General features: G+C 38.9%; 1 protein-coding gene across 1 annotated transcript in view; it reads left to right on the forward strand.

The window, feature by feature from the left end:
* The window catches only part of EYS (eyes shut homolog), a 1,631,667-nt gene that overhangs the window by 1,559,948 nt on the left and 46,639 nt on the right, over positions 1 to 25,080 (forward strand). The window contains exons 37-39 of the mRNA XM_047102761.1: positions 1,092 to 1,258; positions 2,086 to 2,230; positions 9,212 to 9,386. Of these exons, the coding sequence (XP_046958717.1) occupies positions 1,092 to 1,258; positions 2,086 to 2,230; positions 9,212 to 9,386 (487 nt within the window). The remainder of the gene's footprint in view (positions 1 to 1,091; positions 1,259 to 2,085; positions 2,231 to 9,211; positions 9,387 to 25,080) is intronic.

Consider the following 25,080-nt stretch of genomic DNA (forward strand, 5'->3'; position numbering starts at 1 on the left):
TTTGTCTCCTTTACCTTGCTTAGCCTAACAACAGAAACCAAGGGAGCATACAGCCTATGACTCTTACAAATGTAGGAGGGGGAGATTGTGAATACTCACAACAAAATTCGTCTATGTTCAAGGACTCGCTTCTGCTTTTTGCCCCATGATTAAACCTCTTCTATCAGGCCTTAGGGTCTTCCTGCAAGCAGAAGTTCTTGCCTCAGTTTCCCACCTGCAAACCTCAGTAATAAGGTTCACAAACACATCTTTCAGAAATTAGATGATATATTTGGGTCCCTCCTTCCTGTGGACAGATCTCTTGCCTCCACCTACCTTAAGCTCTGCCTTGACCAATGGGTGTTCTGCTCACCTGCCAGAAATTACACTGTTAACCATCTCCAACCTTCCTAGTGCCACCAGACCATTGCCATGACCCTCCTCCAGTGCCTGATGCTGGATCTCTCCCAACCACCTGCCCCTTTTCCCATGGGTCTATATGAGCTGTATTCTGAGTGTTCTGGTCCTGCATTTCACTGTTTTCCATGGAAGGTCCTGAACTAATGGAGAGAGAATGAGAAAAGGGAACACAAGAACATCCCACCTCTAAATAGTCATAGGGGAAAATGGTCAGGAGCTTTTGTAATAGAACAATTAAAGCATATCCTGAGCAATTATGGAAATAAAATTTTCAAAACTCTCTTCAAATCATAGAATTTCAAAGCTGAAATCAGGTTATCTCAATCTTTTGAATCTTCTGAACTATCAGAGCAGTTCTAGTCTATTGTAAATTTCTATTTATTGTAAAGTGCACACTGAACTTCATTCAGACAAAAAGGAGATTTTAATACCAACTTTTTATGTATTGATCATTCCCCTGGGTTGACCAGAACCCTCATGGCTTCAAAGAAAAACTCTTAGTGTTCAGACAGTTTCTGTGGGTGTGAATAATAATATCCAGACGCGCACATACCGGAGTGCCCTTGAGAGGCTAGATGTCTGTTATAATTTCTGTATGCTGTCTATACCTCAGAACTAGAAAATAAAGCAAAGGTTACTAGACTCCTGAATTTCCTCTCAGTGAGTATGCCCCACACATCTTCTCATCCCAGGGTCGGACAGCGATGACTTCCTGGCCGTGGGTCTGCGTGAGGGCAGTGTGGTTTACACCTACAACCTGGGAGCGGGCACAGCAAGTATCAGCAGTGATCCCCTCGATCTGAGCCTTGGCATCCACACAGTCCGTCTGGGGAGGTTCTTCCAGATGGGCTGGCTGAAGGTAAAACGTCATCCCTTCATCTGTCCCAGAGACTTGCCGCGCATTATATATATCGTTGGATCTGTGCAGTGGAGACGAGAGGGGAACAGGTCCATGCTGCCTTTCCCTTGCAGTTCACAGACCAGTGCATACAGCTGAGCAGTAGAGGCATGCTTGCAACTAAGTGGTGTGGGGATTAGTAAGAGGGATGACTAACATAAATAAGGTGAGAGAGGGCTCAAGAAATGCTCCCCCAAAAAGGTGATGCTTGAGTATAACTGCAAGTAAATAGGGGTCCAGAAAAACAACAGTGCCCAGTGTGGGTTTGAAGAATGCCAGTAGTTCATTGTGGTTTTCAGGTAGGGAGGAGCAAAAGAGGTGGTTAGTGTAGACCAGATATATATTATAAAAGGACTTAGATGTCACGCTAAGAAGTTTAGATTTTTATCAAGAGCTATGGGGAGCTACTGAGAAATTGAAGAAGGGGTTTGGGTACCACAGTCGACTTTTTTTGACAACTGACTCTGGTGGTTGTATGGAGAATGGAAGGGGAGGGGGGCAAGGCTAGATGGAGGAAGACCAGTGGGATGCTAGTTCCTAATCTTTGGAGAACTATGATTTTGATTGAAATGCAAAACCATGACTGCTATATTAATATATCCATGGTAACAGACACCAGCAGGGAAGCAAAGAATACAGTGGTGAGGTGTTTTTTATTTTTTCAAAATTCAGGTATTGTGAATTTTTCATGCCAAGTTAATGGGAAATAACAAAACAGTAGCTTAACAGTTCACCCAGAGGAATTAATTCCTTTTCTTAATAGGTTTTGAATTCTTTTCCTTTTGAAGGTAGATGATCATAAAAATAAGTCCATCGTCTCCCCAGGAAGACTGGTTGGTCTCAATATCGTCAGTCAGTTTTATGTAGGTGGCTACAGTGAATACATACCAGATCTCTTACCCCATGGAGCCGATTTTAAAAATGGCTTTCAAGGTAAGTCGTGGATTGTTTTTACACTATACCTGCCAGTTTCAAATTTGGAGACAACAAAAAACTTTAATGAGTATACATCTAGTTCCAAAACCAGAAATATGGGTTGCTTTTGAATCAGACTTGATCAAAGCTTGATTTTAAGGGAAAGCATTCGGACATTGTTTATTAGTTGCTTACTACCTACGTACTATGTGTTTAGTATGTTTCAATGAACAAAACAAAGATTCTTGCGCTCGTGAGTTTACATTCCAGTTGGGAAAAGGCAATAAACACTAAAAATGATAAGTAAATTATATAGTAGTATAAGGTGATAAATTCTGTGGGGGAAAATGAAAAGTAGACCATGCTCTGGGGGAGGGGTGTAGGGGTATGGCTGATTTTTTTGTATAGGGTGATTTTTTTAAGTTTATTTATTTATTGAGAGAGAGAGAGAGAGAGAGAGAGCAAATGGGGGAGGGACAGAAGGAGAGAGAGAGAGCATCCCAGACAGGCTCCATCCAGGCTGTGAGCTGTCAGTGCAGAGCCCGACACAGGGCTCAAACTTCTGAACCATGAGATCATGACCTGAGCAGAAGTCAGTTGCTTAATGGACTGAGCCAGCCAGGTGCCCCTAGGGTGCTTTTTAATATAGGACAAGCAGGGTAAATCTCATGGAGTCACAGTAAAAATTGAAACTCCAACTAAATTTGTAATGTACTTGATGCAAAGATGAGAGACAGACTACAACTAACTGATCCATACCACAGAGGCCACAAGTCAAGAGGATTAAGGGGGAACATTATGCTTGTGCAAATAATCATATTGCCTCAGTCTGTCTCCCTGTGTTCAGAAAGGGAAGTAGACTCAGACCTTCTCGTACAAAGCTGATTCATAGTAGAGTTATAAGATAAAGACATGCTTTGAATTGTTGTAATAGAGCATTTGGTGAAAATAAGCTTTTTGATGTGTCCTAGTCTCCGGATATTTGCTCAAGGAACTCTTTGTTATAGTGTTCTCAGCCACCCACCCATGACCAGCTTACTCTCCATCAGAAGTCAAGGTATAGGGACCAGGATGTGATGCACATCTCTGCAGGACAGGAGCTGCCATCAAAAACCACTTCAGGCACTTGGGTTCTCTGCCTGCCTGGCAGCATCCTTCTCCCCAGCTTCATGGGCTTCCGCCTAAACACGGATGCAGGAGGCCACGTGTGTGAGACATAGGAAGGCAACACAGCCAATCCAGCATCTTATTCCAATAAAATTAGTTCATTCTGCCAAGGCTCTCCAAGAAACGTTTTCTTTGAATATGCAATCAGTGCTGATTCTCCGAAGAGTGTCTTATAGAAGAGTTTAAAGCATATTGAGGCACTGTGCTCCAAATAATAACTCAATAGTTCTTCCACAGCAGGAGATAATCTGAAAAGGATTGCAAAGGCATAACAAATCAATCAGTTTTTACAAATACTATATTCAAGAAAAGGGATGGGTAAATGTGAAGAAGCACATCTTCCGCTCAGTGAAGTGGAGACCCTGTGTGTGGCGGGGGGGTCCTCAAAACTTGTCATTTATTACAGACACAATTCTTACATAAATACTCTGGGTATAGCTTCAAGGATAAGAGTGTGGACTCTGAAACCCAACTTCCTGGGGATGCACCCAGTCCTTCCACCTACAAGCCTCATGACCCTGGCTAGTCACCACCCTGTGTCTCCCTGTGCCTCACCTGCACAGCATGGATTGTTCTGAGGTGGAGGTAATGGTGAGACAACACAAAATTGACACTGGTTTACAGCACCTACTCTGTGTTAGCAGTGATGACGGACCTGGTGGTGGGAGACAGCACAGCGCCAGTCAGACATTTCTTCTCTTTCTCCGCTACACGGACAGTGGTTAGGTGCATGAGATCTGGAGTCAATGCATCTTCCGATTCAGCCTCTGCTGCGTCACAGCTACGTAACTTGTAGCCTGTTACTTAAACTCTTTGAACTTCCATTTTCTTTTCTCCTCAGAGGAGAAAAATATCTACCCCATAAGATTGTTCTGATTTAATCAGTTAAGTAAAATAGTTATCTTAAGTGCTTCACTCAGAAACTGATACATGATAAACGCTCAGTGTATGTTTACTATTATTATCTCTCCATCCTGTTGTCATAGGATTTGATATTGTCAAATTTATTTATTTTTTTAATGTTTATTTTGAGAGAGAGAGAGAGAGCATGAGCAGGGGAGAGGAAGAAAGAGAGAGAAAGAGAGAGAATCCCAGGCAGTGTCCTCACTGTCAGCACAGAGCCCAAAGCAGGGCTCGAGCTCACAAACTGTGAGATCATGACCTGAGCCAAAACCAAGAATCAGATGCTTAACCCACGGAGCCACTCAGGCACCCCTGATGTTGTCAAATTTATTGAAGGCCAGTGCTTCCTGGGGTTTTTCTATGTAACTTTCTCCCTTCTATTAAGATTATGAATTTTCTGCACACCTTGCTAATGAGAACAGAAGCTCTCATCAAACCTGTCGTTTTCTCCTTAAGTATGATGGTGAGCCTGAATTCAGCATGCACACCGTAGGCCCTTCCTCTGACATACACGCTAGGATCACACACTTCTGGAAGTGTGTCAGCTGCCATGATTCTCAGGATAGAAGTTTGGGGCAGGTCTTCTTGGTAAATGCCACCTAATCCAGCATCATGGAAGTTCCATGAACTTGAAAGACCCTAATTTTATCACTTGTCTCTTGAATCCTCCCTTGATGTCTGCCTGGCATTCAGTATGTTCTGCAAATCATGGATACTTGTTACCAATGTACCATAACAGCTAGATCACAGTAGTAACATTCATCTGTGAGTCCCAAAAGCTGAGTTCTACTGGCTGTAAAAAATGATATACATAACTTTCTTCAAATGTAGATTTCTAGACCCTATTCCAGAACTACTTCATCGAAGTATCTATGATGGAATCTAAAAATTTGCATTTCAATAAGTCTGCCCAGATTTGGAAGCCACTATATTAATTAATCGTAACAAAACAAATACAAAATTTCATGGAAAAATTTAATAATTAGACTCAGGTCATTGCATTTGTCTTTGGTGATTAAGTCACATGTTATAAAAGATTATATGATTTAGGCTTACATATTTTTTTAAACACTAGTGATAAATGACTCTACTCCATAAGTTATCAGTCTAAAATACAAATCCTGGGGTTCCTGGGTGACTCAGTTGGTTAAATAGTCCAACTTTGGCTCAGGTCATGACCTCACACCTCACAGTTTATGGGTTTGAGCCCCACGTCAGGCTCTGTGCTGACAGCTCAGAGCCTGGAGCCTGCTTTGGATTCTGTGTCTCCCTCTCTCTCTGCCCCTCCTCTGCTCACGCTTTCTCTCTCTCTCTCTCTCTCTCTCTCTCTCTCTCTCAAAACTAAAAATAAATGTTAAAAAATTTTTTAATATTAAAAAAAATAATAAAATGAAATACAAATCCTTACTGTTGATAAAGCCTATTTGTTTTTGTTCTGGAAACAGTTTATAATGAGCCATTATTTCCCTAGAACTTTAATATTTATGAAAATATTGAGTTATTTAATCCTTCTTCAGATTAATCTGCATATGCCATGCAGAGAAGGCCTTACTCTCTCACCTGCCTTAAGAAGAATTCTCCCCTCCTCTCCAAAGTTGCATCTATTACAAAGCTGCAGGGCTTTCAGGCTGATGCATATGGGATTCAGCAGGTCCTGGAGTCTCCTGAAGCCATACATACAATTGTGCATGTGCCCAAGTGCATTTTTATGGGAAGAAGATCCATTGCTTTCACCCGTGTTCTAAGATCTGCTGCTTTCACTGAAAGACCTATTTAATCATGATGTAGAATTAAAAGTTACTTTTGACTAGAGTGAACATGGGGAAATCTATCTATTATTCTAGTGTTACAGCATCTAGAGTTCATTGGTACAGGGATTACTAAATATTCATTACTCAGCTAAACAGACTGGACATGAAATAGATTCAGATTCATTAACAGCACTGTAAGAACATGTTATTCCAACTAACAGTGCCCTACACTGTCAGTACAATCCATTTCTTGCTAGTTCAGCTTCCTCTCTCTCTCTCTCTCTCTCTCTCTCTCTCTGCCCCCCGCCCACCTCTCTTTAATTGCATGGTACTTTTCAAACCAGAACTCATAAGAGGGGAAAAAATGAGTTTACTGCAATAATTTACATATTATTTTACAGTCAAAATATACCACTTATGTGGAACCTAGCTCATTTTACTTTCCAATATACACCTGGCTTATGGCTTCTAAGTCTTTATCATAACTACTTTATCATTTGCAGGAAGTGTGTTATGAATAGTTGTTGTGTGGTGCTACACTAAGCAGATTATACTTTGCTATATTAATAAGACTGAAAATATACAATATATATTCTACATATGGCTTCTACCATAATTGCCTGTAAATTGTCTATATTGACTGACATGAACAGCTCTCTGTAAAAGAAACACATTCAACTATTTGTATTAGCTAAATGTTTCTCCAAATATAGCATTGCATTGCCACGTTTTTAGCCAAAAATATATTTTAGCAGTTCTTCATAACAAGAGCATTTAATTTATCCATATAAAGGAGAAGTGCTTTTAAATGAACAGCTTCAGAATTTAATACTTATTATAGTCATTTAACAAGTTTTTTCTCAGTGCATGATTATAAAAAATTTTTTTTCAATTTTTGCCAAAAAAGATAAACAATTTTATAAAGGTCGTAAGGGATTTGAGACAGTGAGGTAGACAGGATGGAATACGAGCCCTACTAATTGCCAGGGATCATACTGGCCAGTTTATGTATATCACCTTATTCCTCTTAATCTATAGATTATCAGATATTCTTGTCCCCAGTTTAAAAGTGAAAAGGTCGGCACTCAGGTTTTGATCACCGACCCATTATGTGGCAGAGATTGTAATTGGCTCCAGACCCACCTGACTATCCTGCACTTCTACTTTGCTCTCTGCTCAGTGCATTTCGCTATGCAAAAAGCTTGGGAAGCCCTGCTTCGTTAATTAAGTTACCTGGTTATTGGGTGTAGACTCAGTAGCATTCATTAATTTCTTCATTTTGTACAGTGCTTTTTTGTGTAATAGCAGATGGCAGTACTTGGAGAAATAACAAAGGTTAAATCTGAGGAAGAACAATCACTTCTCTCACAATAAGAAAATATCAGCGCCTGCTGAGAATGGTGCTTGTCAGTGAAAATGCCAGTGAGAATTAAGTTGGAGAGTAAATTCTTGACCTTTCAAAACTGAACCCATCTTTTTCACCATGAGGAATTATTCCATGCTTTTAGCTCCTGAAAGTTTCAAAAGTAAAATCCAGTCCGGCCTTTCTTTTACCCTTTTAAAGACACTATTTATGGTTGATAACCATATTGACCTAAAAGTACTTTATAAACAAACTCTAAGTGCTAAAGGAGATGAGTAAAATTGTAATGCATTTCAGGATCCCAAACAGTTCCATGGAGAGTCTTTGTTGAACTGCCCTTTTTGTTTATATTTGCCTAATCTTGGTGTGTTAAAGATCCTTTTCCCTCCAGCTCCGAGTATAATTGACAAATAAAATAGTATATAGGTGAGGGGTACAGTGTGACGATTTGGTACACATACACATTGAGAAAAGTGTGCGCGATCAAGTCAACCTTCTGTGTGCGTATGGTGAGAACACATACAATCTACTTCCTCAGCAAATTTCAGGTGTATAATACAGTATTATTTACTATAGGCACATGCTGTACCTTGGATCCCCAAAACCTATCCATCTTATAAGTGAAAGTTCTCACAGTTTAACCAGCATCTCCCATTTCCCTCACACCCCAGTCCCTGGCAACCACCATTCTACTCTGCTTCTATGAGTTTGACTTCTTTAGATCGTACATATAAGTAAGATCATACAGTGTATACCTGGCAAAGAGCTTTCTAGGGATCTATGTAAAGACAAATCTCTGAGGGAAAAAAAGATAAATGCGACAACATAAATATTATAAACTTCTCTACATAAAAAATAGAAGCTTCACCATAAGCAAAATTAAATGGCAAATATTAAACTGAAGAAAACATTAACAATATATGACAAAGAACTAATATGCTCGTTATATAAGGTCTTCCAAATTAATGTTTAAAGGGGTGAATTGAGAAAAATATTACACAATAAGCATATGAAACGGAAAAAATACCAATGACTAATAAATTTAGTAAAAGGTTTCCAACCCCAAGTAAAACCGGCAAAAGGGCATTTTATTATTTATTTCATTTTAAAATGAAACATAATAATCTCTTGCATTGTGGTAACTGTGAAGAAGCAGGCATTCCAGTGCACAATTGGGGAGATACAATTGTGCGAAATATCTGTGACACTTGGGCACACTTCAGAGCATCCATACTGTTTGCCCTAGTTGTTTTACTGCTAGAAATTAATACTGAGAAAATCATTAGCAAATGCACAAAGATATACATATAATGATATTAATTATAGCATTATTTTTAATAGCAAAAAAGTTATAAATTAGTCAATTGTCCAATTGAGGTTAATTAAATATATAAAAGAATATTATGCCATCATTTAAAAATAGTTTATGCTATTAGGAAAGAGTTAGTGGTATTTATACTATACTAATGTTTGGAATACTATATGCAATATAATTTAATGCAGGATTCTGTTTTTGTTTAAAAGAAAATACAGCTAAGCATAGAAAAAATAGTGTGTATATATGTATATTAATAATTAGTGGTATATAATATATATGAAAGTGTGAACTATTGTCTTTTCTAGAGTGTTGATATTATAGATAATTTTTATTTTTCTCTCCGTGCTTTTCTGTGTTTTTATAGTATTTTTCTCACCAATTGACATGTATTAGTTTATGTCAAAAAAATTTTGCTTTAAAAATGAAAAGTAATTCTCCTCTTGTTTTGTCTGTTTCTTCCAGCTTTGTAATATGATGTATTTTTGCCTTTCTTCAAGGTTGCATTTTCACTATTCAAGTTCGCACTGAGAAGAATGGCCACTTCAGAAGCCTGGGAAATCCTGAGGGCCACCCAGATGCTGGGCGCAGCGTTAGCCAGTGTGACGTTTCTCCTTGCAGTTTAATGAAATGCAGCAATGGTGGGACATGTGTGGAGAGTGCATCCACTGTCCAGTAAGTACGATGTTATTAAGAAAGAAACTTGCAGGTTATTTGCATGTTAAGTAGTATTCCACTCACACAAACTAGAAACACAGACTGATGCTCACATTTAAAATGTTTATCTGTTGGGGCGTCTGAGTGGCTCAGGAGGTTAAGTGTCCAACTCTTGATTTCAGCTCAGGTCATGATCTTGTGGTTCATCGGTTCCAGCCCTGCATCAGGTTCTGCATTGACAGTGGAGCCTGCTTGGGATTCTTTCTCTCTCTCTCTCTCTCTCTCTCTGCCCCTACCCTGTTCTCATTCTCTCGTAAAATAAATCAACAAACTTTTCAAAGTAATAAAACGTTTTTATGTCAACTTTATAGGTGTCTGGGCAACAAATAAAAGCAACTGGAAGAGGGTCAGAGCAACATTTATGCCATCTTGTCAATTTTTTTAAACAATAAAAAGGAATAACTACATGTCATTCCAGACACCGTGGAAAATAATCTTATATTCATCACATTGAGAGTGTTGTCAGAAATATATATTTTTTAATTTTTTTTAATGTTTTTATTTATTTTTGATACAGAGAGAGACAGAGCATGAGCAGGAGAGGGGCAGAGAGAAGGGGAGACACAGAATCTGAAGTGAGCTCCAGGCTCTGAGCTGTCAGCACAGAGCCCGACGCAGGGCTTGAACTCACGGAGTATGAGATAATGACCTGAGCTGAAGTCGGACGCTAACCGACTAAGCCACCCAGGCACCCCCAGAAATATTAATCCTACAAGGGTTTGCTTATTGGGATTTGCTTTCATGTTGCATATTCATATTTCATACTGAACTCCTTCAGAAAGGGTCCTCTCTAGGTGGACCCTAGCAAAGCTGTGTGGTGTGACTTCTGAACTACTTTAGTATGAAACAAAACATGGACCTGTTGAGTGGGAAGAACAAAGGAATGTTGTCTTGTAAAGAACTTCTTTCATTGAGCATCTCCTCGGTGTGCAGGTAATATATGAGGGTGCTCTGGGAATATGCCAAATAAAGAGGAAGTAAGCACTCCATCCTTCAATTTCTTCCACTCTGGCTATTCAGTTTCTTACATCCTAGCTGTTCTCTACATGTATGAGACAACTAGAAAAGTGATCTGCCCGCTTTTGTCCCACAGGACATGTCAGAAGGCATGATGCACTGCACAGCTAATTCTAGCTCACTGCAAAGCAATTCAGGAAATGGGAGACCAGAATATCCCCTAGGAGACAGGAGCATAGATGAGCACACAGTCTTACAAAGCCTGAGTGAATCCCTTACCTCCCCTAAGCGGTTCCCTTCCACCAACCTTCCACTGGAAAATAATCAAAAGCAAAGTGCAAAGTTCAAACAACTGCTAATTACAATGCACGGGGTTAGTGAGAAAACACTTCTTGTTGGAGGAGAGGAGATTGTCATTACATCTTACTCTTTCTTACCCCAAACTCTCCAATGACTTCTTAGGACATGTAAAATAATACCTAAATCTTTGACCTTAACCGATAAGGCCCTATGTGGTCTGGCCCCCACAGCCTCCTGGGCCTTCTCTCTTACTCCTCACTCACTGTGCTCAAGTCCAGTTAGCCTACTTCTGTCCTTAGAACACAGCTCATTTCTGCTTCTAGACCTGAACACTGTGTCTTCATTCAGGGAGGCCCTTGCCAACAAACAGTCTCCATTCGGCTGCCTCCTTCTTATCACCTCCTCAGAAAGGTGCCCCCTTAGATCAACCCAAAACTATCCCTCCCTCTAATCATTCTCTATCACATCATCATATTTTACTTTCCCCATAATATATTATTCTCTAATTTGTTTATTTGTTTGCTTGTTTGTATGTTGATTATTATTTTTCCCTAAACAGTGGGTCTGAGCTGTCACTCTACCATTTTATCCCTCATACCTTGAAGAGTTACCTCTCATAGAATAGGCATTCATTAATTATTTGTTCAGTTAGTGAACCAATAAGTAAATGTTCAATGAAAAAAGTAGAAGAAATCTTTATTCCAAAAGTTTTAAGCAAAAGTGCAAATGTAAGGACAAGCAGGGTGACCCCATGATGGTCATGATAATGAAGCCAAATTGACTAAACAGAACATTTTAATTAATTAGCTATGAAAAATGGGACAGATGGAAGGATGGGAAATATACATGATGGATAACAGATTTGATTGTCCTCAAGAATGAGATATAAACCATTCCTGGACAGGAAAAAGTCATGGTAAAGACAGTCCTCTTGATATCCCTTTGCAGCATTGATTTATTGGGGAATCACTAGGAGACAGTTTTGGAAAATCTAAGCATATTATGAGGGGCCTGGTTCTAAGAAGTAACCATAGAGGTGTCTGGGTGGCTCAGTCGATTAAGCATCCAACTCTTGGTTTTGGCTCAGGTCATCATCTCATGGTTCGTGAGTTCAAGCCCTGTATTGGGCTCTGTGCTACTTAGGATTCTCTCTCACTCTCTCTCTGCCCCTCCCTTGCTTGCACATGCTCTCTTTCTCTTGCTCCCTCTCTCTCAAAATAAATAAATGAACTTAGACAAGAAAAAAGAAAAGAAAAGAAAGGAAAAGAAAAGAAAAGGGAGGGAAAGGGAGGATGGGAGAGGAGAGGAGAGGAGAGGAGAGGAGAGGAGAGGAGAGGAGAGGAGAGGGAAGGAGAGGGAAGGAGAGGAAAGGAGAGGGAAGGAGAGGGAAGGGAAGCCATAACGGGGTGCCTGGGTGGCTCAGTAGTTTAAGTGTCCGACTTCAGCTCAGGCCCTGATCTCACAGCTAGGCTCATGAGTTCAAGCCCCACCCCCACCAGGCTCTCTGCAGTCATTGCAGAGCCTGCTTTGGATCCCCTGTTTCTCTATCTCTGCCCCTCCCCCACTAGCATGCGCATGCTCTCTCTCTCTCTCTCTCTCTCTCTCTCTCTCTCAAAAATAAACATTAAAAAAATAGAGGGGTAGCCATAAAAAAGGAAAGAATTAGTTTGAAGATATTGCAGAGATATATTCATGGTACATTATGACCTATTGCTTATGATTGTGAGTGCAGGGAGGGTCAATGGGGAGTCAAATCTAAATTATCAAATCCAAAACAAGTATGAAAAGGCTTGATGTGTTCTGGGATGTCCAAGACACCTGATGTGCTAAACAATAAGCTAAAAGCAAAAGCCCATAGAAGTACGAAGGACAAAATCTGCGGGTTGGGACACCACCCTCACAGAGTAATATACTTTGAATTAGCTCAACCATTATGATTTTATTGTTACTTCTTTACAATTTCTAATGAAACCTTTAGGCTTGCTTTACAACTTATGCATTCTAATTTGCTCTACAACCAAGTTTAATTATTCAAAAGAACAAATTTACCTCACTTTATCTAAAGAAATGTCATTCTTCAGGTAACCTACTAAGTGTTTTTGTTATCTTTTAATGTGATAATAAATAAACTGATAGTAATAAAGAATGTGATAATAAAGCATGTAAGACAGTAAGAAAGCATGGGAAATTGAAGGCCCAAGTAGGAAATTCACTCTAATTCCTCACTATTCCATGTAGAACAAAGGGCTTAACTGTTGCCATTTAAAAGCCACAAGTGTTGGGGCACCTGGGTGACTCAATCAGTTGAGCATCTATCTGACTCTTGATTTCAGTTCAGGTCATAATCTCAGGGTTCATGAGATCTAGCCCTGCATTGGGCTCTGTGCTGAACGTGCCTAGCCTGCTTGGGATTCTTTGTCTCCCTTTCTCTATGTCCCTCCCCCACTCTCTCCCTCTCTCAAAATAAATAAACTTTTTAAAAAATCTAAATAAATAATAAATAAATAAATGCCACACGTTTTAATTAGAAAATATAGTGTCAAGTGTAGACAGACACCTAGAATTATTTGCAGATTATTTTGACTAATATACAAAATTTTCTTGAATTGTGATAGTAAAAGTAATACCATACAATCGCATGGCAGTTTTTGGCTAACAGAGCATTTTTTGCATATATTATTTTCATTGCTCCTAATCACACCTCCCCAGATTAGTCAAGGCAGACATTCTAGTCCCAATTTAATGGATAGGAAACAAAGCCCCAGAGACTGTGAGTGAATCAAAAGGATAAAACCAGCACCTTAAAAGTAGAACAGCAGGACCCAAAACCAAACTTCCTAGTCTCTGGGTCAAAATTCTCTCCAGAATCTAAATAATAAGAAATGAATTTAAAAGCAACTAATAATACAGGTAAGGTAACAAAAGTATTAAGTATCTCTTTATCTGCTGGATGTAATCTGTTCATTTATTTTTAATTTTTTTTAATCAAGTGTCTTCAGTGGACACTTCATATGTTCTCCAAATTGGGAAGTACCTTGCCTCGTAATAACAAAGACCCTGGGGGTTTCATAACCTCCTGTGTGGGTGGAAAGCGGGACCTTATAATCTCACATGAGAGCTTTGACTTGAATAACAAATGGACTTGCTTCATGCTGACACATTTGTTTATAGGATTCTGAAAGCTTTCTTATCAAAATTGAGACCAATGTTTGGGATTTTCTTATGGAGATAACACCGAAATGTTTACTGTATTAACTACGTGTAAAGCACCACCGTAGAGTCAGAAGTAGCTCTTGTGAGTACTATATAATAACATTAAAAGGACAGCTCCCTGAATTTGAAAGAGGTAAATTTTATGGTCTGTAAATTATTCCTCAATAAAGCTATTTAAAAATATTAAGGTTCCCACTCATGGACTTTCAGCTCTAGCGGCAGCATTTTACAGAGAATTTTATTCTTTTTGATAAGTTTTGTAATTCTGCTCTAATCTCAGTAACAAGAATCCCCTGTTTAAAAGAAGATGTTTTCTTTGTAATATATGCTTTTCCATGGTGTTTAAGAAGTTTTCCTCTATCTCAGGCTTTTAACTTTACATGGCTCTACACTTCTGTTTTTTTCCTGAAGCAGAGTACTATTAAATTGAATTTCTGGGTACCGTTCTAGGCAGATCAAAGCTAACGTTCAGTCTTTTTCTTCAAAATAACTAACACGCAAGATAAAACGTTTTTTAAATGCTCAAGAGACAGGCCCCAACCCAGAAGCATAAATTTCATGGTGTTGGGAATAAATTTTAAAAGAAAAAATCTCAAAGCCGGTCAAAGCACCTTAACAATGCACAGCTGAATGGTACAAGTTTTTTTCAAAAAGAACTCAAAATGCTTCCTTTGGTTCCATGCATCACAGCCGGGAGTAGGAGGCGCCATTGGTACATACGGGGAGGTCTTGAGCCAAGGAAGGTGGGAGGGGGGGCCTGATATGGCTGGGACCCCGCTGGGGATTCTGTAAACCCCTAAACGCCCTGCTTCTCTGCTCCATGCACGTCAGCATCCACAGATCCAGCTGTGTCCTAATGCAGTTTCTCCGATGAGGGTATAATAAGGCAGAGTTCATGTAAGGCCTTTATGCTCTTGGGATGAGCTCTGATGCAACAGAGAACCAGTGAGCTGTTTCTATTGTTAGCAGCCAAGGATTTAAAAAAAAAAAAAAAAAGATTTGTTTAGTTGTAACTTATCTACGTACATGTGTTTTGTACAACATGTTTTTAAGCTGATTTTACTTCATTTAATTTGCACTTTGCTTGACCTTTGTTAAAAACAAGACAACAGGCCCAAAATGGAGTTGCTTATGCTACACCCCACATCACCAAACCCAGACCTGACTGAATTATGGTTAGGCTTTCCCAGAAACGGGATCTTAAACCAGTCACTCAGGAATTGCCTGATCAGCGCCAGTTAGACAATCTGCGTGATAGACCCTTGCCATCCCCTAGAGGGAAGTGACTTTGCAACAAACAGTCTGCTTTTTGGCCATCCTGCTTTCCTTATTCCCATCCCTTCTGCCTGTAAAAGTCTTTCATTTGGTACAGCTCCTGGAGCTCCTCTCTATCTGGTATATTACAGGCTGCCCAGTTCAAATCAAGTGTTCCTCAGATAAACTCAAAATTCTTTTTTTTTTAATTTTTTTAATGTTTATTTATTCTTGAGATATAGAGAAGACAGCATCCGAAGCAGGCTCCAGGCTCTGAGCTGTCGGCACAGAGCTCAATGAAAGGCTCAAACTCAAGAACTGTGAGATCATGACCTGAGCCGAAGTTGGATGCTTAACCTACTGAGCCACCCAGGCGCCCCTAAACTCAAAATTCTTACTATGCCTCCGTTTCTTTTAACACCTGAAAGTCATCTTTTGGTGATGACTGAGAAGAATGTGAAGTGTGTTCCTTTAAGAAAAACACAGTGTAGGAAAAGCAAAACTTACAAAAACAAGCTAAATATAAATATGAGCAGCAGTAAGTACAATTGGAGTTTGGAGAATGTGGATGTAAGAGGTGAAATGCACCCAAGATTTATACTAAGCTCATAAATGAGGCCTATTTACAACATAAATCTATCGCTGAGCACCAGACCTCACTGATCCTGCGTTTCCTGATTCTTTTTTGGCTCACAGATGTCTGAGAATAAGGTGAGATCTAAAAATCCTTTCCTCAGAAAAACAAACATACTAAGGACACAAAAATCTGCATAAAATTTTGGAGGTTTCCAAATTCCATAGAGCCCAGTCGTACATGCTCCAGGGCCCCACAAACTCTCCAAATTAAGAATTCTTTGCCCATTTCGTCCTCTTCTTTGATTTCCAGTGGCAGTGCTTCGTGCAGTCTAACCAGTGATCCTCTGCCGGACGGTATGACCAATCGTTGGCCAACTAGTACCCTGCTCCCTAAACTCTCCTCATTGTAGAGCTTGCCAAAAATTATGCTCATGTCTCTTTCCTGCTCAACATGTTCCTTAGGCTTTCATCTGTTGTTCAAGGTGTATCATGGCCTGCTGTCACCCTCTCTGCTCCTGCTTTTCTCCCTGCTCATTATTCCAGAGAATTGTATGATTCTCTCTGGCCCCTCAACTAACACTTCCTCCCCAAGCAACCAGCGGGTGTAACCTGCCAGGTAGCTCACTACCTTGCATGTGGTTTTCTTCCTTTCCCTGTGACTTTGTTTTTCTCTCACTCTTGCTTGCCAGGCAGAATACCCCTTCCTTTCCTTGGAATTGCTTTTATTTTATTATTATTATTTGAGAGAGAGAGAGAGAGTACAAGCGGGGGAGAGGGGTGGAGAGGGGAGAGTACAAGTGGAGAGAGAGAGAAAGAGAGAGAGAGAATCATAAGCAGGCTCCAGACTCAGCACAGAGCCCGACAGGGAGCTAGATCCCAGGATTCTGGGATTATGACCTGAGCAGAAATCAAGAGTCAAATACTCAACCAACTGAATCACCTGGGTGTCCCTCCTTTGAATTGCTTTTAGACTCTGTTTTCTAGAGACTACAAGTTAAGTATTGGCCTTAACTTCTTACCTATAAGATGAAGGAAAAGTTCAAAAAAATTGTCTAATCTAATGTTTATTTATTTTTGAGAGAGAGAGCAAGCGTGAGTGGAGGAAGGGCAGAGAGAGAGGGAGACACAGAATCTGAAGCAGGCTCCAGACTCCAAACTGTCAGCACAGAGCCTGAGACGGGGCTCAAACCCATGAACCGTGAGATCATGACATGAGCTGAAGTCGGACAGTTAACCAACTGAGCCACCCAGGCGCTCCAAAAATTGTCTAATCTAATGGTGAGGCTGTAGAAAAACAGACACTGTTGTTTACCAGAGCAAACTCTATTTGTTCAAGCACAAGACGTTTATCACTAGGTATCTGATTGGTAAAGCTAGAGAACATTCATACAATGGAGGACACAGCTATAGAAATCTTTATATATTGCTGTGTTGCTGTGAAGTGATCCTCAGGATATATTAAGTGAAAAACAGTAAGATAAAGAAGTATGTAAGAAAAGGGAATGATAGATATAGATAAATAGATATAAATACATACATACAGGTATACATAATACACATATACACCTGCTCATATTTTTCTGAGTAGAAAAAAAACAGAGGAAGATTACAGAAAAAAAAATTATAAATGGTTATCTGTAGCATGAGGAAGAGAACAAGGAGAAGTAATGGGGATGAAAGCCAGACTTTGAAAAATATAGTTTGCTTCATAGTTTTTATTTGGAGCTAAGTAAATGTTTCACCTGGAAAAATAAAAAAAGAAAAGGAGTAATTCTTAAGCATTGAAAGAAAATAAAGAAATAAATGAACCTAACTGTATTTCAAGTTGGTGGCATAACCTAGGAGAGATTTAATGCAATTAACTTTAAAACTGACCATAAAGTGGGTTATATCTTATTGGTGGCATTAGTATTATTTTGTAACTACAAATGAAAATAGCTAGGTAACTTGATGGATGGATGAATGAACAGATGGATCTAAACCAAATGAGTAATTATGTTAATATTTCTCATTAGGAACCAAGATATTCAGCATAAGATAAAAGAGATACAGACATAAAATCAAAGAAGTAAAAATCTTCTCATTTTTTATTTGAACTAGAAATAACATATGAATTCATGACTTAATTTTTCTCTTTCTAAAGTTCTTATTTCCTAGCTGTGTCCACCAAAGAAATCTAGAAACAACATAACTCAGTAGCAATGAAAACTCTAGTACCAAAAGTGTTAGCTCCAAATGCTGTTTTTCACAAAAAATAAACCCAAACTTCAAAGAACTAAAAAAAAATAAAAATAAATGTATAATTGTGCATTCAACTCTGGGGTAGGAAATGTATGATATGATCCTGGATGTCTTTTTGTACCTGAGAGCAGGAGAGTGGTCAAAGACTACTACGGTCCTTTTAAAAGAAGACAGAAGCCAACTTAAAGAGACCCCACTGGCCAAAGATGGGACAGTTTCAGAATCCTAGAGAATAATGGATTTTAACATACCGATATATAAAATACACATAGTTGTGAGGATACTCCATACATACATTCTACCAAGGGATTAAAAAGAAAAATAAACTTGGCACCTATGGAGATTGCTAGTGTACCACTCATTATTCTGAAATTCGACAAAGGGGAAAGATAGATAGGTTCAACCTTCCTTTTCTGTAAAAGTCTATTTTTGAGTATAGTAGCCGGCCTCCAGGTGGCCCTCCTTCTGAACACATCCTTCTGCAGTCCCCTCCCACACTGAATAGGGCTGACTTGTATAAATAATAAGTAATTCTGGAAATGACAGCTTGTGACTTCAAAGTTAGGTAAAGAGTCATTGGCACTTCTGCCTTCCTTAAATTGTGAAATTTAAGGATTAAATGATTCTGCCCACTGAGCAGTTGTAATAATGGCCAGATTCTATTTTATATAGTCCCCCTGGCAGTTGTGTAGAGAACAAATTTGCAGTTGGCAAGCCTGAAAACAGAGTAGCCTATTATGAGTCCATGATAATAATAATAATAATAATAATAATAATAATAATAAATGGCTATTATTGTCTTAAGCCTATAAGGTCTGGGGTAATTTATTATGCAACAATAGAAAACTAATACTAAATAATATTAACTAGCCAGATAATTGATGAGAAGTAGTTCTTACCAAACTGAACTAATTTAAGTGCAGGATGAATAATAGAAATCAGAAATATCACCATTTTGTAACCACCCCAGAAATAATGGCTGTTTGAATCATTTAGTGAAATCTTGACAGAAAACTATACAATGGTTGGATTAAGCTAATCCACTTAACTAATGCCACTTGAACCAACTGGCCTGTCACAATTAAATGTAGAGCAAACAGTATATGCCTCCTGATACGATGTCGTTGCAACTACACAATACCATCTCTAAAGTATTAAAAAACCTGAACATGAATCTAATCAAGCCTCTATATCTACAAGACTATGAGAAATAAAGGCAATAGAGGAAAGCAAGTTAAATGACATTATAAGGATATAAATGGCCAAATCCAGAATATGGCAAATTCTGCTGGACAAATAACAAAAATCATATGGATGGAAAGAAATGCAGAGGGACAATTTTTATCTAGGTAACAAGCCTTAAGATACATTCTATGCAGATGCATTTGTGGGACTTGCTTGGATCCTAATGAACTGTCAAAAAAAAAAAAAAGAAACAGCAAAGAAATTTTTTTGAGACAAACATAATTAACTGAACATGAAAATTAGATGATCATAAGGAATTAATGTTATTTTTGTTGGGTATGATACTAGTATTTGGTTGTGTTTTTTCTTAAGTTTCTTATCTATTAGTGATATATACTGAAGTATTTACAGCTAAATGGGATTTGCTTCAAAACATTTTGGCCAGGACACCTGGGCAGCTCAGTGGGTTAAGTGTCTGACTCTTGATTTCAGCTCAGGTCATGATCTCATGGTCTTGAGATCAAGCCCCAAGTCCGGCTCCATGCTGAGTGTGGAGCCTGCTTGGGATTCTCTCTCTCCCTCTCTCTCTGTCCCTCCCTGACTCATGTATGCTCTCTCTCGCTCGCTCTCTCTCAAAATAAATAAACATTAAAAAAAAATTTGGGGCCAAAAAAAGAAAAATAGTAGACAAAGAAGCAAATGAAACTAAAGAGCCAAAAACTGATCACTTGAAGCTAAGCGAGAAGGATGTTTATTAATACTTTCCTACTTTTGTATATGCTTGAATTAAAAAACAATAGTACATATAATATATACTTTGTCTAATTTGTAAAATTCATAAAGTATAAAATAAGAATATACTCTTGATTCCACCAGTTACAGATAACTACCTTTAAAAGGTGGGGATTTTTTTTTAATATGAAATTTATTGTCAAATTGGTTTCCATACAACATCCAGTTCTCATCCCAACAGGTGCCCTCCTCAATACCCATCACCCACTTTCCCCTCCTTCCCACCCCCCACCAACCTTCAGTTTATTCTCAGTTTTTAAGAGTCTCTTATGGTTTACCTTCCCCCCCCCAACTTTTTTTTTCCCCCTTCCCCTCCCACATGGTCTTCTGTTAAGTTTCTCAGGATCCACATAAGAGTGAAAACATATGGTATCTGTCTTTCTCTGTATGACTTATTTCACTTAGCATAACACTCTCCAGTTCCATCCACGTTGCCACAAAAGGCCACATTTCATTCTTTCTCATTGCCAAGTAGTATTCCATTGTATACATAAACCACAACTTCTTCATCCATCCATCAGTTGATGACATTTAGGCTCTTTCCATAATTTGGCTATTGTTGAAAGTGCTCCTATAAACATTGGGGTACAATACCCCTATGCATCAGCACTCCTGTATCCCTTGGGTAAATTCCTAGCAGTGCTATTGCTGGGTCATAGGGTAGATCTATTGTTAATTTTTTGAGGAACCTCCACACCATTTTCCAGAGTGGCTGCACCAGTTTGCATTCTAAAAGGTGGGGATATTTTATTCCAGTCTTTCTCTGCCTTCAGTTCTTAGCTACCAAAACTACACAAATCCACTATTTGATTCCACCTATGGAAAACATACTTGAAGGATGTAAATTCTAAAAGAAGTTCATACTTTCTGTTCCTTTATCATTTAAGTAGCAAGAAAATAACAGAAGTAAGAATTCAGTGTAGATTTTAGCAAGCTTCCCAATTACTGTGCTTTAAGAGAAATATCTTTTCTCTCCTGGTTTTTGTGTAACTCAGATGTCAGTTGCTTTCTACCAGAGCCTTGAGATCTACATAAACTGTGAAAGCCCAAAGATCTTACCAAGATTAATGCAGATTCCAGGATGATTGCGTATGTCTCACTTCCACCCATGCAGAGTCTACTCTGTACAATGTATGCCTAAAAGTGACAGCTTATTTGATTTCTACTAAATTAACAAAACCATTCACACTTTGAGATAGATCAGACTGTTTATACTTGTGCAGAGAAAGGGGATACATGCAATGATTGAAGGGAAATGTTTATATTATGGTCACCTAAACAACTTCCAACTTATGTTTTGGTCATCCCATCACTGCAGAAAAAATACATGGCCACTCCACAATACTTACTCTTCGTCTTCTTGTCATTGCTTCATTTTGCTCTAACTGATTCCCTAGGTTAGAACAAACCAAATTTCCCTTCTGGCCCCAGGCAGAGCAGTCTGCCTATCTTCCTGTGGTAGTCCAGCCTCATGCTCCCATGACTGCAGCTATGATCGACCATCCACTCCAAACTCATGTAAATAGTTTCCCAAAGACAGTTCTCTCGCTAAGAGGAATTGAGTCCAACTGCTAACATAAAATAATGTTTAGGTCCTTACACTTGGACAACAGAAACATTAGAACTGAGGCTCACAGAAAACGACCAGTACTTTTACTAGTGTGTAAAGGTAATTTCATCTCATCCTTCTACACTCTGTGAGATGTCATCAAAGAGTTTGTTGAGTGATCTCACCAGCAAAGAAAGGAAGCGCCTGGGTGGCTCAGTCAGTTAAAGCATCAACTTCAGCTCGGGTCATGATCTCACAGTTCGTGGGTTCGAGCCCCACATCAGGCTCTGTGCTGACAGCTCAGAGCCTAGAGCCTGCTTCAGATTCTGTGTCTCCCTCTCTCTCTGCCCCTTTTCAGCTTGTGCTCTGTCTCTTGCTATCTCTCAAAAATAAATAAATGTTAAGAAAAGCTTTTAAAAAGAAAGGAAAGCCATGGGGAAATTCAGCAGGTGGAGTGCTTATAACGACCCTTCCTTATAAGCATGTTTGGTCTTAACATGCCATCACTTTCCACTATACAGTAAGGTCTATTTGTTTTAGTGCTTACTTGCATATTTTTCAAAGCCTCAAATTTTGTGCATGTCATTTGACATCCAGTAAATTTTGGCAGGTAAAGTGATATCCATCATATCACACTTACCTTATTCTCCCAGCTTATTACTGAAATGGAAGTAAGTCATAAAGAGAAGCAAACTGACATGAATGAAACCATTGAGCACAACAGATGGCTTAAGGAGGAGATTCAGGTATGTTTCTCTTTCCCTTCAAATTGCAGAGAAATACTTTGTGTATACAGAAGTGGAGTCCTTTAGTCTATGTGACCATCTATTGCTAAATAACATGCATTAATCCCACTTTTCATATGAGTTTATTATCACATTACATAGATTTCATTCTAGGTACTATGTCTGTGATTTTGCTCATGCACATAAAACCCACAAATCTGTAACCATAATTTTCTTACATACCCAGCTCAAGCTAAATTTGCTCCAAGAACTTTTTCTTTTTTTTAAGATTTTATTTTTAGTAATCTCTACATCCAATGTGGGGCTCAAACTCACAACCCCAAGATCAAGAGTCACATGCTTCACCAGCTGAGCCAGCCAGGCACCAGCCCCTCCAAGAATTTTTCCTTTCTGTTCTCCTCTCATAATGTTGTTTCTAATAATTTGCCCTCATTAGCCTTAATATAGAAAAAAGAATCTCTCTTATGCAAAACAGTGAGCATCTATGTGATAAACTGAAAAAGTAGGTTAAGCAGCGGTTATATTTCTCTAAGTCTCTGTTTTTCAAGTGCACACTGAAAACTAGTAATTGCATTTACCTCGTAGGGTTAGTTATGGGTGTTAAGTAAGTTCCTACCTATGAAGTACTTAAAATGGTTCCTGGAACTACAGTGAGGCCCTAATAACCTTTGAATAGTATATTTTACATATCTATATTTCATACAAATAATTTGTTATAAATAAAATATAGTAAAGGAGGCCAAACTGTGTTTTCTGCTGTGTATTCTGTGTGTACCCTGGTAACGATGTGGAGTGGGACATCATACTAGTCCTTTGGTGAATATTAAGAAAGTGAATGATGTTTAAATGATATTCAAACAAAGAATACTAAATCTTCCATTATCTCATTTCCAGTTTAACTTTTACATGTCAATGTTCACCTTAAACTTCAGAAGTCTCAGAATTGCCTAATTACAAGAAAATGAAATTCTTCATGTTGAATATCTGTTGTAACAAGAAAAAATTAATCTGTAGATGTTTCTAAGCTATGACATTGGCATTAAAGCCCAGTTCATCTACAATTTAGAAATTTAAATCAGTTTCATCCTAAATGCACAGATGTAAAATAATTAACTGTATTAGTAAAATACTCCAGTACTCAACTCTTGATTGCCACCATGACCAGCTGTTACTCATATTTCCAAAGTGCCTAACACTTTCTTCTGTGTTATCATTCCTCCATGTTTAGAGACAAAGGAGCCCACAAACTGTTCTTTAGGTATTAACAACTGAGGATAGCTAACATTTTTGGAATGGACTTAAGATAAGAAAACAGTTCTGTGTATAATATCAATGATTCTTCAGTATCTTTTGAATATTCTTAGCTATCATATAGTAAATGCTTCAGCCATTTGCTGTTCTACTTAATTCACAAATCTGTCCTATGTCCTCACATCTCATCAAGTTCAGGAGCCATGTCACTAGATACTTAAAGGGAAAAAGCCTTTTTATCACCTGCTGTCACTTCCAACTTCGGAGAGCTAAAAGAAGATTTTTATATTTTGCTGTTAAACTACATTCTCCAGACGTCTCTATTCCCAATAATGGCACCATATTCTTTGAGTCATTTTCTTTTGAAACCCCAAAGATTTCCATTGTTTGAGAGACATAGAACGGCACTTAAATGTATGGACTTCCTCACCCATTACTCAGCCATTCAATTTGCTTAACTTCTCTGTTCCTCAAGTTCCTCCTTTGCAAAATGAGGAGGATAATAGTATCCTCCTAATAGGGTCACAAGGAGGATTAATTGAATTAATACATTTAAAGTGCTAATAAGAGGGGCACCTGGGTGGCTCAGTTGGTTAAGCGTCTGACTCTGGCTCAAGTCATGATCTCACAGTTTGTGAGTTCGAGCCCCACATTAGGCTCTGTGATGACAGCTCAGATCCTGGAGCCTGCATTGAGTTCTATGTCTCCCTCTCTCTCTGCCCCTCCCCCACTCATGCTCGCTCGTGCTCTCTCTCTCTCTCTCCCAAAAATAAACATTTAAAAAAATTTTTTTTACATTATTAAAGTGCCAAGAAGAGTGCCTGGCATACAGTAGGCCCCAGAAAATGTTTGCCATTACTATTATCTTTCATTGTTTTTTTAAATTTTATTTTGTTTTGTTTATATCTTTTTTTTTTTTTTGAGAGAGAGAGATAGTGAATGGGGAGGGGCAGAGAGAGATGGGGAGAGAGAGAGAATCCCAAGCAGGCTCCACACTGTCAGCACAGAGTCAATGTGGGGCTCAGACTCCTGAACCATGAGATCATGACCTGAGCAGAAACCAGGAATCAGACGCTTAACTGACTGAGCCATCCAGGTGACCTTATCTTTCATCTTTCAAGCCAACATTTATCAGATGTTTGTCATATCTGCTTCCACCTCTCCATCCTCAAAGCCATTTCCCTGTCCAGGTCTCTTTGCATCCATCCACTTCTTTGTTCCCCAGCCATGACTTATTGATTTATTCCTCAGACACTCGATGAAAATTACTATATGCCAGGAACTGGCTTAGGCCCTGGGATGATAACAGAGCAAAACAGAGCTGATCTCTGCCCCCATGCAATTATCTAGTGCAGGGGTCACAAACTATGGCCTATGGGCCAAATCTGATCCATCACCTGGTTATCCCAATAAAGTTTTATTGGGATACAGCCATGTCCATTCTTTTGTGGATTGTCTGTGGCTATTTTCAACAGTTGGCAGAGTTCAGATGTTGCAACAGAGTCTACATGGCCACAAAGCAAACTATACTGTCAAAGTTTGCCAACCCCCATTCTAGGGGCAAAAATATAGTAAGATCCCACTAAGG

Source organism: Lynx rufus, unplaced genomic scaffold (assembly GCF_022079265.1).
Source record: "Lynx rufus isolate CCGP_SWC_20201006 ecotype Redwood Valley unplaced genomic scaffold, mLynRuf1.p SCAF_6, whole genome shotgun sequence".
Taxonomy (NCBI): domain Eukaryota; kingdom Metazoa; phylum Chordata; class Mammalia; order Carnivora; family Felidae; genus Lynx; species Lynx rufus.